This window comes from Quercus lobata, chromosome 2 (genome assembly GCF_001633185.2).
Source record: "Quercus lobata isolate SW786 chromosome 2, ValleyOak3.0 Primary Assembly, whole genome shotgun sequence".
Classification (NCBI taxonomy): Eukaryota; Viridiplantae; Streptophyta; class Magnoliopsida; order Fagales; family Fagaceae; genus Quercus; species Quercus lobata.
Genome location: NC_044905.1, coordinates 7,974,312 through 7,992,885, shown reverse-complemented (window position 1 = coordinate 7,992,885; position 18,574 = coordinate 7,974,312). Strand labels below are relative to the sequence as shown.

Below are 18,574 nucleotides of genomic sequence, written 5' to 3'. Positions count from 1 at the left end.
CGGCCTCTCTTTTAGTATATATACACACTATATTTGACTTAAGCAGCCTTAGCTGATTAACCTCAAAATCATTTCAGACATGGCTAAACGTTTCAAGCTTAAATTCCCTTTCTTCCATTTCTGTCGTCCCAAACACCTTCTCACTCTCTCAGTCAATCCATCACCGCCGGCAATATACCGGCTATCTCCGGTCAACCCCACAGCACAAGACATCATTTACCCAAGCCTCAAAGCCCCACCTTCAACACCAGAACACACTTCTCCTCCCTCAAATAATCGCCACGTGTCATCAAATACCGTATCAGTCGGTTGTGGCTGCCGATTAAAACCATGCACACAGTACCGCAGCATCACTGGATCGTCATCATCATCTCCAGCAGAATGCACTTGGAAGAAAGAAACCTTAGTTTCTACGAAGGATTGTTCTAATGAGTTTGTGAGTGAGTCTTTGGTGAGTGTAAGCGAGAAATGCAAAGAGAAGGAAATAAGTAAAAGTGATGAAGTGAAAAAGGGTCGGAAGCTGAGAAGGTATGCTTTGGAAAGTGAGTGTAGTGGTGTGCGTGGGAATGGGAAAGTGAGGGAGAGCCATGCGGTGGTGAAGAAGACAGAGAATCCATACGAGGATTTCAAGAGGTCTATGTTGGAGATGATACTGGAGAAGCAAATGTTTGAGACCACAGACTTGGAAGAACTTTTGCACTGTTTTTTGTCTTTGAATTCACGCGTACATCACGGAGTTATTGTCGAGGCCTTCTCTGAGATTTGGGAAATCTTGTTCTGTGACTCACCTGAGGACAACCGAGCTTCTTTTGGACTTCAAGCTAAAAGTTAATTACTTTTATTAATATTTTTATTGTTCTTGTGGCTATATGTTGAAGATTTCACGGGGTGAACAATAGAAATATATGTTTTTTTTTAATCAGAATCAATAGACATATATGTTTGAGTAATGTAGTCTATTGTTTAGCTTACCTTCTATATTTTTTTTAAATGTGATTTTCTTTTATTTTAAATACACAATAACAAATAGTAGTTAGTTTTAATATTCATATTTTATTTAGTTAGTAAATAATGTGACAATTTTTTCATTAAAATAAAGAGTACCCATTAAAAAAAAATATTAGAAATAAACTAAACCTGTAAATGAAAGGAAAAAAAGAAAAAAAGCAATTGCGTACTATATATCATTTGTGAAAAATTAAAAATTTTAAACGCCTAAAATAATTTTATCTTGGCTAAACTTTTTGTTGTTCAATAAAATTACCAAGTCATTCTATAGAGAAAAAACATAAATTAATTCAAATCCTCATTTCCCTTCACTCAAGCAAACCTGAGGTCATTTTTTTTTCTTTTTGAGCAAGCAACCCAAGCTCATCTTATATATACAGTTATAAACAGTTGACCTGTCAGTGAGCCAATAAGCTCTAGCCTCTAGCCTCTAGGCATAATTTAATCTTTTGGTTTGTTTGTAATGATAAAAAACTGTCACCTGTATATTTAATATTTATCAAAAATAAAAATCAATACATTGTATGTTATTAGTTATTATAGTCGAACACGCCATGCATATAATGCGAAAACTATTTTGTCGCTGACATCAATGATTGACTTTACCGGTAATGACATCAATCGTACTGTGTCACAACATTCTAAGTTTCTAACGGCAGGTTATATGTGAACACAATATCTTGGGCACAAGTAAATGAACTAATAACACGAACCCAGGATTACCCAACACACACACACACACGCAAAGCATCCAAAATTTCCTAGTGGTTTTAGAGTAGGAAAGGAGATTTGAGTCAGTTCGTGAGGTTTAAGGATTAAGAGAAATAAAGGGATACCGGATATGGTTGTGTGGGGGGATATATTATTTTCATTTTTTGTATGAAATAATAATTTGCAGAAGTTAACAAAGGGCGACTGAATTGATGTTAAAAGCAAAAGACAGATGAAAAGTGAATCTTCAAATAAATTATCTTTTAAGCAATCACTAATCCCTTAATGTCAAGATTTAGCTCTCTTCATACAATACAGTGCAAATAAATGGAAATATGAACAAGAATCAGTAGATAACAGGAAAAGGAGGTTGATATCACTGCTTCGGGCCAACCTTGAAGTTATGTGCAGTAAGCGTTATGGAAAGCCTCCGTGACTCGAGCAATTTCCTTCTGCTTCTATCAATTAGATACCAGAAATGCTATTGTACAACAACCAAGTATCTCAAAGCTAATTAACCGGCAATTCCTGAGTGTCAGTAATAGATTCTGACAAAGATACCATGTCATCCTCAAAAAACTTGACATGGCAAAGCTCTCCACCAACTTCATCTGCAAAAGTAATTTTCTTCTTCTCTTTGTGGACTACATTTCCAGAAGAAGAAGAACCTGTCTCAGTCAATCTCTGTACTTGGTTGACCAAAATTCCTACTGCTTCATAGGCAGAAGTAGATTCCTTCCTTTCCTTTTGGGCAACATTTCCAGAAAAACCAGAACCTTTCTCAGTCATTCTCTGCAATTAATAATAAGAAGCAATTCTAAAATATGCCATAAAACCAAAAGCAAGTAATTAAACTTTTTTGTTTCCAAAATCAAGATCCAATTAAATTCAATAGTATGAGAAGAGGAACAAACCATGATTTTACAAAAGCGGTTGCAGTCCCTTGCCATCATTGAAAGCCATTTCTTTGTGCTTTCTTCCATTCGAGTTGCATTCTTAATGGCCATTCTTGCCTGCCAATATAAAGAATTTAAAAGCATGATCTCTATATGCACCCATGCATTTGTGTGAAGTTGTAAAATTATGTAAAACATTTTATGTGTAATAATCTGTATGCAAAAACAATTATTTTGCCTAAATAAAGTTTAGATAGAAGTCGTAAATTTTCCTTTTAGAGTATGCAGAACAAAGAACGTATATTCTATACAACCCCACAAGATAATCAGCATGCAAGAGAGTATTGTGAAGGAGACAAAAGGCATTATGCAAAATTTATAGGATCATTAAAACAAAGACAGGTGAAATACAAGGTTAAATTCCCAGCAGTTTTGTCAAAGTTGGATGTGATTTACGAATAATGGATCCAGTTTTCACTTCTATGGAACCCAGTTACAAATAATCCAAGAAAGAGAGCAGCAAAGCTCAAAAAGAGTCTCCAAAATAGACAAGGAAAAGTATATTAATCTTTGGACTGTAAACATCCATACAATTCACACAATGGACTAGAAAAAGAATGGTAGATACCAAAAAAATCAGACCCTATCAATCAAGCAAGCCAATATTTAGACAACTTGACAAGTACATACCTCTACAGACCATTATGAGACAACAAAAGATTAAATGAGAGAGGGAAGTATGAGTATACATGTCTTTGATTCAACTGCTGTGTCAAGGATGCATAGCAATTCGGATGCCAGTGTCAAATTTTAATGGTAAGATATGCAATAAAACTAATACGTTAATTGGGTTTATATTTACCAGAATTGAGGCATCCTAAAAATTTTGAAAAAAAAAAAAACATTTTGGCTTCAAAACCCAGGCTGGCATACCATGCCTCTTTACCCACAAAAAAGTAAACAACGATTTCCAAATTGTATAATAACTCACCCTATCCACATTATATTTGAAGGAAGATGCTGGACAGGCTTCAGGGAGCAACCTCTCTTCCAGAATTTCCTTCATGGACTTCAACTCTTTTGTAAGTTTCACGGCAAGACATTCAAAGTCATTCATCTGCTGCTGTGAGAATTCTATGGCACTCTGTGAACAACTTTGGATAGAGGTGCACCCAGTGCTAAAACGTGGTACAGCACCAGAAAGATTAGGAACCTTGTGAACAATTTTGGGAGGGGTGCCTCGCTTATCATTCTTTCGTTTCCTTGTAATTTGTTGAGGGTTAATACCAAGTTCAGCACCCCTGATCAGATCAGGTCCTTCAACTCTACCAATTTTATTCTTCTCAAAATCTAATTTCCCACGACAATCTGACATCATTACAACCCAAAAAAATAGATAGTGAATGTGTAAATATTTCAAATAACAAAAATAGAATATAAAAAATTATAACTAAATTTGAGTTCACATAATGGAATTACAATCAAATGACCAAAATGAACATTGAATAAAAGAACCTGTTATATCTTAGCATTCAGTAATGATCTTACTGTTAAAAAGTTGTAAAGAGAAAAATTACTCTTTACTTATATTCAATATGATTAGAAAACCCCCTGCTGCTCTTTGGCCACACAGGAATTGTTTGTTGTTCCACAAATAACAGTTGTTACAAAACTGTACCAGGAACCAGAAATGATAGTCAAGAATTCTTACTGACCATTCAACTGGATTTCCTCTAGGGCAGTTCCATGAACTCCATGTCAGGCTTTCTTTACTTTGTCATTTCCTTCTCTTTTGGATCAACATTGCAGGAAAAAATTGTAAAAAATATTTTAAATGATTTATATATATATCCCTCCTGCCTATGAGATGCAGGATTTGCCATATATTTTATTTATATCATTCAGTTTGGCTTTTTATTTTTAATATTTGGCATACCCTGTCCACTTGGCCAGCACAGTATCATCATTCATCACCATCCAAACCAGTTTGGAGAACATGCATTGATCATAAACATGAAGATTCCATAGATCCAAACATGGTAATGCATACACTTACTGTGATATTCATTGTCTTGTAACTCAAGGGAATCCATAGCCTTACGGAGTCTTTCTTGGGAAGTTGGAGAAATGACCTGAAAGTGAAAGCACATGATGAAACACAAAATCTGCATATGTAAATCAAGCCAAATAATTATCACATAGATAGTCACATACCTTTCTGGTTGCAAGCAGCCTCTCAGGAGGATGCTGCGGCTTTGAATGATGACAATATTCAAAATCAACTGGCATCATAAGCTCATCAGTAGCATCACAGGGATGAATCCCTGCTGAGATGTTTATTTCTGCATTAGCACAGGCAGACTTTTGGGGCTGCTTCTCTTCAGATGTAGGTGAATTATCCTCAACAGAATCCAAACAGCTATCAGGACTCAAGTTACTGTCACCAGATGGGCTGGAAATAACAGTGACTTTGGGATTAGAAGGTAAATCAGCCACAATGTCATCCTCAAACACACATGCATCACCTCCATATCCTAACTCAATGAACTGAGTGCTCTTACAAATGCTCATATGAGGTGCTTGAACGTTAATATCATTGTTTTCGTCCATAGGAGAACTACTTTGAGAGAGATCAGAAATGTAAGAACTATGATTGATGCTTGAAGAAATGGTTCCTGGGGAGATGTCATGCAGAACTGAATGGGAATATTCCTTTTTCTCAGAATCTGCTACAGGAAAACCTGAGCACTCGTGACTGGTTGTTTCTGTGTTATCCTCCTCTACAGAATCCCCATCTGAGGTCCTTACAATCTGAATGGACTTGGGACCTGCAGGTTCCACATACTCAAGACACATATCATTAGTAACACAATATTCTGGCTCTTTTGTCAATGAAACTGACACCTCCAAAATACCTGCATCAGCTATCTCACACAAGTCACTAGTTGTCATTCCACAACCACCCTCTGGCTCATGACAAGGCAAGGACTCCACCTGCATAGAATTCCCACCTGAGACCCTTACAATCTGAAGAAAGTTAGGATCTGCAGATTCCATATACTCATAACACAATTCATTAGTAACACAATATTGGGGCTCTTCCATTGATGAATTTGACACCTGGGTCTCCGTAACAAATTCATTTGAAATTGACACCTCCAAAACACCTGCATCAGCCCTCTCACACAATTCACTAGTTGTCATTCCACAACCACCCTCTGTCTCATGACAAGGCAAGGACTCCACCTCCATAGAATTCCCTCCTGAGGCCCTTAACATCTGAAGAAAGTTGGGATCTGCAGATTCCATATACTCGTAACACAATTCATTAGTAACACAATATTGGGGCTCTTCCACTGATGAAATTGACACCTGGGTCTCCGTAACACATTCATTAGCTCTCCCACACACTTCATTATTTACCATTCCACAAGAACCCTTTGGCTCACGACAAGGCAAGGAATAATCATCACCAACACACATGACATTTTGGCAATCTGAGTGATCAGATTCAGGATCCTCAACTTTAATATTAATAACTGACCACAAATCCCCACTAGACTGGGGCAAAACTGTATCAGTTGGGACCTGTTCAGATATAGCAATTGACATGGAACTTTGAGATGAAGCTGAGGCATGATTTCTCATATGCTTTTTCTTTGCCTTCATTTTCTTTGAAAGTTTGGATTTCCAACAACTAAGAGGCTCCTGGAGGTCAAGATCTTCTTCATCTGTTTCTAAGTCAGAAAATTCTTGTCTTGGACAGGAGGAAGTTTCAGCAGTTTCTATACTTAATTTAACACACTTTGAACGTTTCCTTTTCTTTGTTTTGCATCTATCCTTAATTTGCTTCAATGTCATATCACTAAATTCTAAATCAGCCAAGTCATTGTTAATTCCATTGTCACCACCATGGCAATATAAGTCATATGTTTCAGGCTCCCTTTTGACAGTTCTTCTTTCCACTGTATGTAGCCGGGGACTTTTGACCTCAGTCGTATCACTATCACACAACAAACTTTCACTCTTGTCCTTTGGCTGAAGCATTGGAAGCAAATCATGATTTTTGGCATCTAAAACTTCATATATGTCTTCTAACTTCTTGAAGGTGAGTGAAGGCCTTCCACGAGTAACATTGAGGATTTTTGTCACAAAACTACCTTTAATGGCCTGGATAAAGTGCAAATGATTGCAACTCCTTAACTCCATTAGATGAAGACGAAACTTATACTCTTTGCAGTAGTTTAGGGATGTTCAGTACCGTAGCTATAATGCCTGCCTGAAGCAAACGGCAACTTTACTCATTAACTGGCCAAATGCAATAACACAAAGTATCAATGTGATCGTAAATGGAACAGTGATAAATGATGGTAAAGTTCTGATTTAAATATACCCTTTATCTTAAGAGCTGCTTCACAAACCAAACACTCACAATAAAACAATAATTTTCCATTAAAAATTGCTAGCTCAGACTAGGATATGAAACAACTTCTAGATATTCTTCTTCTGAAAAAATGTCCACTGCACATAAACTAAGGCATGAAAGATCAACATAATATCGGACATTTCTTATGCAGAGTTTAAATTTTATACAACATAACTACAATCAGGGTGGAGCTGCATTGTTATTGGGCAGGAGGCAGGGACCCCACTGAAAATCATTGGATTGGATCAAAAAGAAAAAGTTAGAAATAGAAAGTTGATAAAGAGAGAAAGACCCTATTATGCGAGTGTTAAAATTCTTAATAACAAGCTTGAGCACGCACATGTGTGTAGGTGTGTTGCCAATTTGATTTTTAGCATGCTTGATTTCATGCATTTCTCCACAACCTCAGTTTTCCATATGGTGGAAACCAGTGTGCAAACAAGAACAGCAAAACCAATACCTTTAGTTACAATATTTCAAGTATAATTACCCAATTTCAACTTTAGATAAGCAAATAATTCGTTTTCTAATAACAATAAGATTTCAAGGACAACAAAACGTATACTTTTAGTTGACAAAAGCAATGAGATATCGTTAAAATTTGATTTGTAAGCCTGGGTAAATTCATTTTCTAATCCATTCACATTGCTTCTTGAAAGCTGTGTTTAATTGCTTAAAATTGGATGGGACTTTGGAAATTCTCAGGAATTCTAGCAATCTACTTATCTTGTAGAACAGTTGTTGAGGTTTTTAAGTCTAAGGAGTCAAAATTGAATTCCACAAAGCACCCATGTATGTGAAACTTGAATCAAGACCCCCCAAATCCCAACAACCAAACACAGCCTTAGTTTCAAAATTTCTGAAAGTGTTCCAAAAAAAAAAACACATCAACATGCAAATGCAGAAATTCAACCAAACCCAGAGAAACCCTATAATCAGAGCGATAAAAAAACTTAAAACATACACAACTGAAAAAACCGAAAAAAAAAAAAAAAATCTCCAAATCCCATTTAGATAAGAGAAAATACTCAGAAGATACAGATCTAGCTGCTTAATGTGAACATTTCAAATAATCATAATACTAATAAGCTTACATTGAATGGCTTTACCTTGGATTGAACGCACCGCTTCACTTGGGACAGTGAGGTAGAGCAAGCTGGAGCTAGATCGTGAAAATGGACCTTGGATTGAACGCACCGTTTCACTTGGGAGAGTGAGGTTGAGCAAGCTGGAGCTAGATCGTGAAAATGGACCTTGGATTGAACGCACCGTTTCGCTTGGGAGAGTCAGGTAGAGCAATCTGGAGCTAGATCGTGAAAATGGGTAGAGAGAGAGAGAGAGAGAGATTGGTGAAAGATAGAGAGAGATGTGGAGGGAGAGTGATGGAAAAGAGTGTTTAGGGTTTGAAAGGGATTTAGAATCAGATTTCTCGCGCCCGCGCTCGCGCCAATTTGTTTGGCGGGAAGGTGAGGGGGGCGTTGTCTCAAATAAATGTATAAAAGGTCACCAGGGAAACATGTTTTTTTGAGTGCTAACATGTTGTATGCCTACCATGTTACCGTTGCCGTTGATTTATTATTGTTTTATCATGGTGATGATAAAAGGTTCCAACGAGGCAATGAGGTGGATTTGGGAATGAATACAAATCCTCCAACTCATATGTATGATTTTTTTTTCTATTTTAAACTTTAATTACTTTTAAAAGGAAAGTAAAAATAATATACAGTAGCACATTGTAGTTGGTAGAGTATGAAGTGAATTAAAATATAGTTTTAATTTATTTAAATTAAATGAATTTTGATTATAAATTTATTGTAGTAAATTCACATGTAGTTAGACTCTTTTTCATATTTCTTATCCGTGATTCAAAACTTGATATTCTACCTGCCTAAAATTAGCTCGGCCTTTCTCTCATAACCAACCTCTCAATTTGCCATTAGAAAAAACAACTTTTTAAAATATGGTTTTACAACATTTCTAGCAAAACGCAATAATATTGTTAGGTATTGCTTTTGCAATTGCATTTCCTCCAAAGTAAGTGATATTATTGAGTTTTTCTAATAAACTTATTGTTTTATGAACTAAATTGTTGGGACGATTGATTGATAGAATCAACCAAATAGAGTGTTGACAATAAAGCTTATTTCTAAATCTTCCAATTGTATAATTTATGTGTTTAATTACCCAATTGTGTACTAAAATTGGATTGGTAGTGAATGATTAATGACATTAGCGGACAAACCCCAACACCCTAATGATTTTAATTATTGAATTTTACTAGTCTATTTTTGTGTGTGTTGATTTCAATCATATATTTTCTATATATTATTGGTACTGTGTAGGCATGATATAAAGGCCTAGCCCATCAATTTCAGTATACTCGAGAACCCCGTGCCCAATAACGGGTAGTAGGCCATGCCGGTCTAGAAATCAGCTACATATCAAGGACCTGACTATTTGGTAACGATGATGCCTTGGGGGAAATCACCTACCGAAAACCAATCAAGATAGTCACATCTATCTTGAGAAACAGGTCCCATCCAGTCAAGAATATATCCTAGAAGGGCCCCACCAACCTAAAAACCCTCCACATCATCATGACAATCCCACTAAGGGAAGTCTATAGATAGGGGCCGAAGGAGTAAGAAAGGGGGTTGGGGAAATCAAGATGAGAGACACACACGAGAAAAAGCTGTGAGGATTAACAAAAGATAAGAAGCTCACTATCACGCTTAGGCCTCCTCAGGGGATACACGAAGGGGTAGAGGGATACAAGCCGGGTCAAAATCTCTTTCATTTGTGCCGCCATATTGGCGTCAGGAGGTCTTCCCATTGTAGGAAACTCATTCCCCACTTTATACAAGTAAATTGAGGACCTAACCGTAGAGCTAACCAAGCACGTTGGGTCCTAGGCTTGCACAGGTACTTTTCACATGTTCTTGTTTTTATATTTATCAATGAAACAACTTCCTTAGATACACTACAATTTTTGCCTCAAAATTGGATGACATCGGTTATATCATACAATTACTAATGGATTTATCTCCTTAACTTGGAAAGCGCGATCCTCATGATACAAGAGCATCGTCCACGCAAAATTAATCCACCACTCCTAAACGTGGGCACACGCCCGAATAAAACTATCTATAATTGTAGCCATGACGCTTCCACACCCCAACTAAAGGGAATGGGTGAGAATATTGGAGTAATAATCAAGAATTCACATAAGAATGCCAAACACCACAATGCCAATATGTGAAAGAAATTCCTAAACAATTTAATACTTTATTTTATGGATTTATAATGCATACTTAAGCATTAGAAGAACCTTGGCCAGGGGCGGAGCTACTTGTATGAGTGGGGGGGGGGGGCATAATTTTAAAAATACTTTAATACTATATATAAATATTTAACATTTTAATTATTAGCCTACAAAAAGGGACTCACCCCCCCCCCCCCCAAAAAATTTGAGCTAGTCCAATGATGTTCTTAAAAAAGTTTTCCAATGGAGAATATCTCACATGGTCTGAACTTAACAAAATGCCTTACACTGCCAAAGTGAGTAGCACAATGATCATTATTATCTTTAACATATATATATATATATATATATATATATATTGTTAACAGCTTACAAGTTCTGAATTCTTTTGTCCTTCATTCAAATTTAGGTGATTAGTGAAACTCTCCGGAGAGAAATTTTTTTTTTCCTCGCATTTATTTTTTATTGTAAAATGTATTTTTTGTGTCTATTAAAATCTTGGATCTTTCATATATTTGAATACTTCATTAGTTCAATTGAAATTTTTTTACTCACTTTAGTAGACAATTTGATAACTTATATTAAAAATGAAAATTTTAAGGATTCACTATGAAACATACTAAATTATGTGTGTATAAATGTATGTGTTTATGAAAATTTGTATAAACTAATAAATTAGTATCATAAGTTGGCCCCCCCTAAATAAAAATTTATAGCTACGCCCTAACCTTGGTTGACACCACACTGTGCCATTCCTAGTTTTCGTGTGCTCTATTTTGCATGCCTTCTAAATCTCATTTAAACGTACAACTCTATGATATTATGCATCATCATAGTCCATATTTTTTGTGTAATGGTTATATATAACATCCATGTCACATGAGGTGGACTTCAACGAATGAGAGTGTATGCAACCATTGGACAAGATAACACATTAAAGTTTTGACCAACTGGAAATGAAAATAAATAAAAATTAAATTAAAATTGGGGTAAGGCTTCCATTTCTATTCCCAAAATGGAATACTATCATTTTAAGACACATAATTCCCGTATAAATGCACATTAGGTAAGCTAAATCCCAAAATTAAAGGGCTTTTTTTTTTTCCAATTTGTTTGAGAAAACAGGGATAGGGAGCATTTTTGTTTAAAAGCATTTAAAAGAAAAAGGAAAAAGAGAAAAAAAGAAGTAAAGAAAAGAAACCCCCACCAACCGCAGGAACATTTTTGTATTTACCTTTTACAAATTACAACCCATTAATAAGGCTTGATATCTCCGCTTGTCTCTCTCGCTGTCTGTCAGTCTGTCCCTCCCATTTCTCCCAAAAATGAAGGCATCTTTGAAAGGCAGATACGAACTAGAGAAAACCAACAGCCCAGCCGCCGCCGCTACTATCGCCTTCAACGCCGGCGATGTCAAGCTCCGAGCTTCACTCACCGACGCCACCGTCGTCAACGGCCCCAGCTTAAACGGCTTGGCTCTAGCCGTCGAAAAACCCGGCTTCTTCATCCTCGATTACAACGTTCCCAAAAAGGTACTGTTCACCACTCCTAATTTTGAAGTCCTGTTTGGTCACTCTCATAAGTCTTACCCAAACTAAGCGAAAATTGAGAAACATTTCAGTCTCAGACAGACTTCAATGGGTTTTGTTTTCCATTATATTGTTTCTTTGTAACAATTTTACCCGAGAAAACTTTAAATACATGTTGTAACTTGTAAGGTACTTATGCTACGTTTGGTACTCTCCCTCCGCTCCGGTCAATCCAAACGGGCCCTTAGGGTCGGTTTGGTTAGTCATTTTGGGAGCCTAAAAGAGCGTTTTTAAAACCCAAAACTCCATTTTGCAACAGCAACTCCTCACAGTTTTTTTTAAAAAAAAAAAAAAAAGTTATAAAGGCTCATTTTAAACTCAAAACATAGTTTTGCAACAGTTTATAGACGCACCGTAAGGTTGGTTCCGGATTGTCTTGTGAGTTAATTCGATTTTTCAGTTACCAAACAGAGTAGATGGTTTGTTACATTTTAATATACACATAGACAGACATAATAAGTTAGATATTGTGTGTGTGTGGAGCAGGATTTTCGGTTTCAGTTCATGAACTCGGTTAGGGTTCTGGAGAAACCGTTGAATCTGACTTACATTCACAGCAGAGGGGACAACAGGACCATTCTGGATGGGACATTGGTGTTGGATTCGGCTAACAAGTTGTCGGCCAATCACACCCTTGGGTCGGGGAATTGCAAGCTGAAGTACACTTATGTGCATGGAGGAGTGAATACTTTTGAGCCGAGCTATGATTTGGCGAAGAATTCGTGGGACTTTGCGGTATCACGTAGGGTTTATGATGATGATGTGTTTAGGGCTTCATATCAAACGTCGAGCAACGTGCTTGGACTGGAGTGGGTGAGGAACTCGAAGCACCAAGGGGCTTTCAAGGTATATATGAATTCCTGTTTTTGTGTTATCAGTAGAGTTTTTTAATCTTGCTTTCCCTATTTGCATTTGGATTTGGATGTTTAGAGAAGCATGTGTTTTTTGAACTATAGGTCTGCATTGAATTGATAATTAGTGTTCTTAAGTTAAAAATGGGGTTGTTGTGGTTAAGTTTTGGAATTTGGATGTGCTAATCTATTGGTAGGCAAAGTTCTAATCATGACTTAGTAACTTTTGGGAGCTTGTTGGAGTGTATACCTGAACCTTTCAAATGATTAAGCTAGAAAAATCTGTCAAAGTCTCACTATCTTTTTAGTTATGGTCTGAGTGGGTTCTTAGTATTTGGAGGCTGGTGCTAACAACAGCTTACTACATGCCCAATACTTTTGTTTAAAAATTATTATTTTCATGAAAGCTAGGATTTTGTGAAGATCTGACTGTATGTTTATGCATTTGCATGTGTGTAACAAAATTTAATTGCATACTAGAAAAAGAAAACAAGTTTATGTCTTTGTTTTGATTTCTTCAAATTTAAGTCTTTATATCCACATATTTTAAGCAATCCATATTTTATATAAAATGACTGTATATTTGATCAGTCAGATCATATGAGTTTTTGCTCTCTAATTTTCACGCTTATCTCCTCTAAACACACATTCAGCGGTTTACAACATTAAAATTCTACTAGAAACTTAATGCTGAATAAGAATTACCTGCTAGCAAACCTTTTACATTCTTGTCGTTGTGTCTTGTTACTGTTAGGTAACTAAATAGTATAAGTAAACCATTTTAGCACAACATTTCTCAGTTGTTCCTCATAAATGGTGGTCTCCTGGCATGGTTTGAATTTGAAGATGGGTTAAGTCTTTGCTCTTTTTATTTTTTTAAATCATTTGCAAAAGACCTGGGGTTTTCTGTAATTGAAAATGCGTTAATGTCAAACGTCTTCTCTCAATAATTTCAGGGCCAGTTGGCTGTGATGATGCAATAGATAGTTTATTTATTTTTTACATGCAATTGCATTGAGGATCATGATCATTGTATTAGAAATTTAAAATTTTTGCAAATGAGTTATTGCTCAAACAACACCTTATCCACTCATAAGAAAGGGTAGAGGGTAAGGTACAGTTCGCCTACGAACACACCCAAATCCACACCTAATTTTACAACATGCTTGGGTGTCAATTTGTGATTGGATTTCAGCACTTACACATAGGACCACATCGGGTACTTGCTATAAAAAAAAAATTAGGCACATCAATCACAAGGTGAAATTTAAGCATGTTGTGGATTCGGGTGTGTAATTGGGTTTGTCTCTAGACTTACTTGGGTAAGGTAATGTTGCAGGTTCAAAACCACCGGGTGCTTGTGTAAACTTATCAATAAAAAAGTATTCTAAATGTTTTTGAAATTGGTGTTTGTCATGATGGTACTGTAGGAGTGATTGACTGTGGCAATTGTCAGGGGTAGTGTTGGAAATGGCTGGCTGGGATTCCTTAAATAAGGTGGCAATCAGGAAATGATAGTTGAGGTACTGGCAAAAGTTGTGTTAGTGGTTTTGATGCTGGCAATGAATTTGGAGTGAATGCAGTAGTGGTGATGTCAAAGGTGAAACTAGGTTGTATTCCTGTAGCTGCATTGCTAGTGTGGTGGAGATGATAGTAATGGTAGCAATATCATTGATAAGTGTTAAATTATATGCTATGTAATTTAAAAGGTCCGTAGAAATGTTGTTGGTCTGCTGTCTACGTATAGAGTATAATTTAATTATTTCATAGTCTAGAAACTATTGGAAATTAAGAAATGCTTCTCAGGAATGTTCTTTTCTTATTATAGGACCCTATTTTTATAATGCTAAACAAAGTTTTGTACTTAACTTTCAACAATTTGGATGTACAGTTAAGAGTTAATGAGATTTTTAAACTCTAATGCTCGTATGATTTAGTTAGATGTCTCCACTTAACTTTCAACTGTATGTTAGATTTGTCAGATACAACTATTAAAAAAATAAATAAATAAATAAATAAAAGGTTTAGATTTTTAGGCAATTTTTTAGATTCCCTTAAAAAAAAAAAAAAAAAAAAAACAATTTGTTAGGTTGTATTCTAACTTTCACTTTTTGTATCTTCCAGATTTCAGCGTCTGTCAATTTGGCTGAGGAAAATAAGGTGCCGAAATTAATTGCTGAAAGTACATGGAATCTGGAGATTTAATTGTCTTAGAATATATATTCTTTATTTTTCATTTGCATGTTGAAATCTGTCAAGATCAGACAAACAGCTTCTAATTGGCTGCAATTCATGAAACTTTGAGCTTCCTTTTCCCTTGGACACTGTATATTTTTATAAGTGAGCTGATATCCTGGTAAAGGCCAGCTCAGTGGCAAACTGGCAATGATTGTCAAACTGCTAGTTTTTCTTATGAAATATCAACTTCTGGTCAATATAGTTGTGCAACAACCTTAACCCGTCAACATTTTGCTATTCATTTGTCTACACTTTACTAGTGTAGCATGCAAGGGAGGCAGATGTAGAGGTTTGGTATAATTTATTTAACAATTACCGTGCGGGTAGGGTGCTTATCATCTGAGCCAAGATTGTTTGTGTTTGGATAAGTTGGCCCTGGACTCATGGTATTGCTTGATCTTGACCCGGAAGTTCGCTTGCTCGAGAAGTTGGGTCTGTGTACCCTACGTTAAATGTGCTTTGAGCTTGTTCAGTTTTAAGTGAGCATGTTGAGTCCTTTACGTTGAGCTTCTTCCCGGAACCAGATGCAGCCTTTTGAAATTGACTGTTCAATTTAAAAATTGGTGCTTGTACTGAAAGCTTCCAAATTTTTTCAACCATTATTTTCTATTAATACTAAGATAAATAGGCTATGTTTGGTAAATATCTTTTTTTTCCTTCAATTTCTGTTTCTTAAAAAAAGTGTCTTGCCAATTGGAAATTATCATAAACTATAGAGCTCAAGCCTACTTCCATCTAAAAAATTTAGTATGGTATGGGTCATACTGTGTTATTAAAACCAAAATTTGCAAACTTGTTTGATAAAGAAGTTGAAAAAATAAATTTTCCCATTAAAAAACGAGCCAAAATTACTGCTCATTTAGCAGTAACGATAGCTTGTAAACATCAAAACAAAGTAACAAGAGGTTGCTTTGAATACATGAAATATCTAATTAAATAACATACAAGACTTCCTTCCAAATTTTTGTCTGAAGCTCCAAAAATCACCATAATGGTACAATTTGTTCCTCAACAAGTTGTTATCTTATCAACGAAACAATGCTTTTACTAAAACATTGATTCCTTTTAGTAAGAATTTTACCAAAGTAACCAAACATGACCAAATTAGAACCAAAGCCATAAAACATAAAACCTAAGGGATAGATCTATAAGCTAAAGAAACACAATATTATGAAGTTTTTACATTTTGAAAATTGAGTCACAAAATCCATAGTACGTCAAAATTAGAGCAAATTTAGAATATATTGACAAAACATTTGGAGCAAATGAAACTACGAGGCATTTTACTCTTGGCCAGTATGTGAAAGAAGACTATTGTCTAAACTGGTAAGCTTTGAAGATTAATGAATAATTATCGAATTCGTGCAAGTCAAATGAAAAAGAAGGATCAGAGCACATGACTTTTGCTAATTGTCGAGTCTCTAGGCTATAAGAAAAGATAGCGTCCGAAATTTTAAGATATAGTATTTGCAAGTCGTCATCAAAGGCAACAACATGTATATGTGAACTTTCTAGGAACCTTATCTTTTCCTCATTATCAAGAAATAACACACAATTTTGCAACTTCAATTCATCATCTGTCACACTCTGCTTGAGCAACCACTTGCAGTTTAAGTCTTCGTAAGTCCATATATGAAATCCTCCAAATCCTGATTGACAGTAATGTAATTGACCTTCGGCCTCCCACAATAATTCTTCCTTAAGTCAATGCCCTATTCTGGGTAATGACACGAGATTAAAGAAACCCTTTTCAACATTATAAACCAGCATGCTATTGCCCCATGTACTATAGAGTTTTCCCTTCCAGTAAAGTGAAGCATCACTGCCGCCCCTAGTATCATTTGAAAACGAGGAGTTTAAAACTCTTGCTTCATGTTCTTTCCATTCCATTGTTTCAGATGAAAAAATGTAGCATTTGATTACTTTGCTGAATCTGTATGTTGAGTAATGTTTCACCTTGAAGTGTTTTTGTGACCCATCAAAGACAAGAGCTGCAAAAATTAAACAGTGCCATCTCTGATGGAAAGGAATTTCTAGACATTGGTTAAGAACAGGGTCTGAAACAACAAACTTTGTACAAGCCTCTCCATCCTTTGTAACACGTTCTTCATCTATCGCCAAATATAGGAGCAAGCCATTGCAAGAATCGAGCAAGAAGCCACCATGGAATGTGTGACTGAGTGAGAGAGAGGTTTGTCCCCAAGTTACTCCCCCTTGGTCTTCAAATGTGATGAAAATGGCTTCACCCATTGTGTCTTGTCTCCTACGATCATAAACTATGCTTGTGGAAGATTTGAAGGAGCTCGAGTGGCGAAGATAGGTTATTAAATCACACCAAGTCTTTGATACACACTTCAATATTGTACGAGGTTTTAAGGGGATATGAGAGAGGATTTTTTCTACAAGTTCCGGACATAGATCTTCAAATCCAACCTGTGTGTCCACTTTTTGTTTTTTCTTTTCTTGGGAATTTGCCCCCATTGTAATCAATCTGACTGCCTGTTAATGAGGAGGAGATGAATTTTGAATACTACGTTATATATACAAACTTGAAACCTTAACAGTGAAATTAAAAATCACTTAAATCAAACAAGACCCAATAAGAACAAAAGCCATACATGATACAATCCAAGGACAAAAAACACAATCTACTGAAATTTTCTAAAGAGAAACTTCTCCGAGGACAAAAAAATATGTAAGTGAATTTTGGTTCAATTTTCGAACACCGCAACCCAATAAAATCCGCAATGAACGCTGACTTGAAAACTGATCATATATTAGCATTCAGTTCCTAACAAGTATATTAATCTATAAACCAAAATAATAACCTAATGTTACTAATTACAATAAAAATTGCATTTGTCTACAAACAAATTAGACTGCTGAATATTTAGGATTGTTTGAGAAGTATATATAAAGTTTGTAAACTGTAGCTTCGCATATTTAAAATTTTAATATAAATAAATACCTATTTCTGCATAATTGAAAAGAAAAACATAGAACTTTAAAAGACATAATGAATATAAACAGAATTTTGTGTGATAGGTACATTGATAATCACGGATTTGAAAAACATTGGGAATAGAAGGGAAGAATGCCGCACGGTATGGTATGCAAGAAAAACAAATATCAGTATTTAAGAACCCAATTCTATCTTTAATTTAAAAGACCAAAGTATTGCCAAGGTAGTAAGATTTGGTAGGAGTCTTGTTGAGGAGTACCGCCAAGGTAGGAGTCTTTAGTGATAGTGTGATGCACTTTAACTGGGTATATCGGGTTGGATGGTTTTTACTTTTTTTCATGATTTTATTAGGTTACAAAATTTTTAACCCAACCCAACCTGCACGGATTGGTTTGGGTTAGGCTGGGTTAGTGATTTGTCCATACATGTATTTTGCGTGAAAAAAAAAAAAAAAAAAAAAAAAACAAATAAACAAACATTCATCAAATTATCTAAACTCTTTTTTTAATAAATTATTATAGGGATAGAACTCCTTGTGGAGCTCCCACTTGAGTAGTTAATGATATATAATACATCTATTTATAGGTCCGTTTGGATTGAGTTTATTGTTGCTGAAACTGAAAATACTGTA

At 35.7% G+C, this 18,574-nt stretch overlaps 3 protein-coding genes across 11 annotated transcripts; 2 read left to right on the top strand and 1 right to left on the bottom strand.

The window, feature by feature from the left end:
- Nucleotides 1–970, top strand: LOC115978274 (transcription repressor OFP7-like). Its single transcript, XM_031100298.1, has one exon. It carries the CDS (start codon nucleotides 80–82, stop codon nucleotides 830–832), a length of 753 nt encoding a protein of 250 aa, XP_030956158.1. The 5' UTR covers nucleotides 1–79; the 3' UTR covers nucleotides 833–970.
- A 977-nt stretch (nucleotides 971–1,947) lies between these two features.
- On the bottom strand, nucleotides 1,948–8,338 carry LOC115974306. 8 transcript variants are annotated; one of them, XM_031094595.1, is made up of 7 exons: nucleotides 8,151–8,338; nucleotides 5,531–6,894; nucleotides 4,830–5,443; nucleotides 4,672–4,747; nucleotides 3,607–3,983; nucleotides 2,634–2,732; nucleotides 1,980–2,511 (listed from the first exon to the last, which is right to left on the bottom strand). In XM_031094595.1, the coding sequence occupies exons 2-7, from the start codon at nucleotides 6,822–6,824 to the stop codon at nucleotides 2,230–2,232; spliced, it is 2,742 nt and encodes a 913-aa protein (XP_030950455.1). In that variant the 5' UTR covers nucleotides 6,825–6,894; nucleotides 8,151–8,338; the 3' UTR covers nucleotides 1,980–2,229. The 8 variants fall into 8 exon arrangements, with proteins under 8 accessions (XP_030950447.1, XP_030950455.1, XP_030950449.1 ...); XM_031094587.1 differs by having other exon boundaries at nucleotides 1,948–2,511; nucleotides 4,830–6,894; XM_031094589.1 differs by having other exon boundaries at nucleotides 4,830–6,923.
- Nucleotides 8,339–11,516: 3,178 nt separating this feature from the next.
- On the top strand, nucleotides 11,517–15,208 carry LOC115974305 (outer envelope pore protein 24, chloroplastic-like). Of its 2 annotated transcripts, none has more exons than XM_031094585.1 (3): nucleotides 11,517–11,835; nucleotides 12,379–12,738; nucleotides 14,868–15,208. In XM_031094585.1, the coding sequence occupies exons 1-3, from the start codon at nucleotides 11,629–11,631 to the stop codon at nucleotides 14,946–14,948; spliced, it is 648 nt and encodes a 215-aa protein (XP_030950445.1). In that variant the 5' UTR covers nucleotides 11,517–11,628; the 3' UTR covers nucleotides 14,949–15,208. The 2 variants fall into 2 exon arrangements, with proteins under 2 accessions (XP_030950445.1, XP_030950446.1); XM_031094586.1 differs by lacking the exon at nucleotides 14,868–15,208 and adding an exon at nucleotides 14,200–14,556 and having other exon boundaries at nucleotides 11,534–11,835.
- The last annotated feature ends 3,366 nt before the right edge of the window (nucleotides 15,209–18,574 follow it).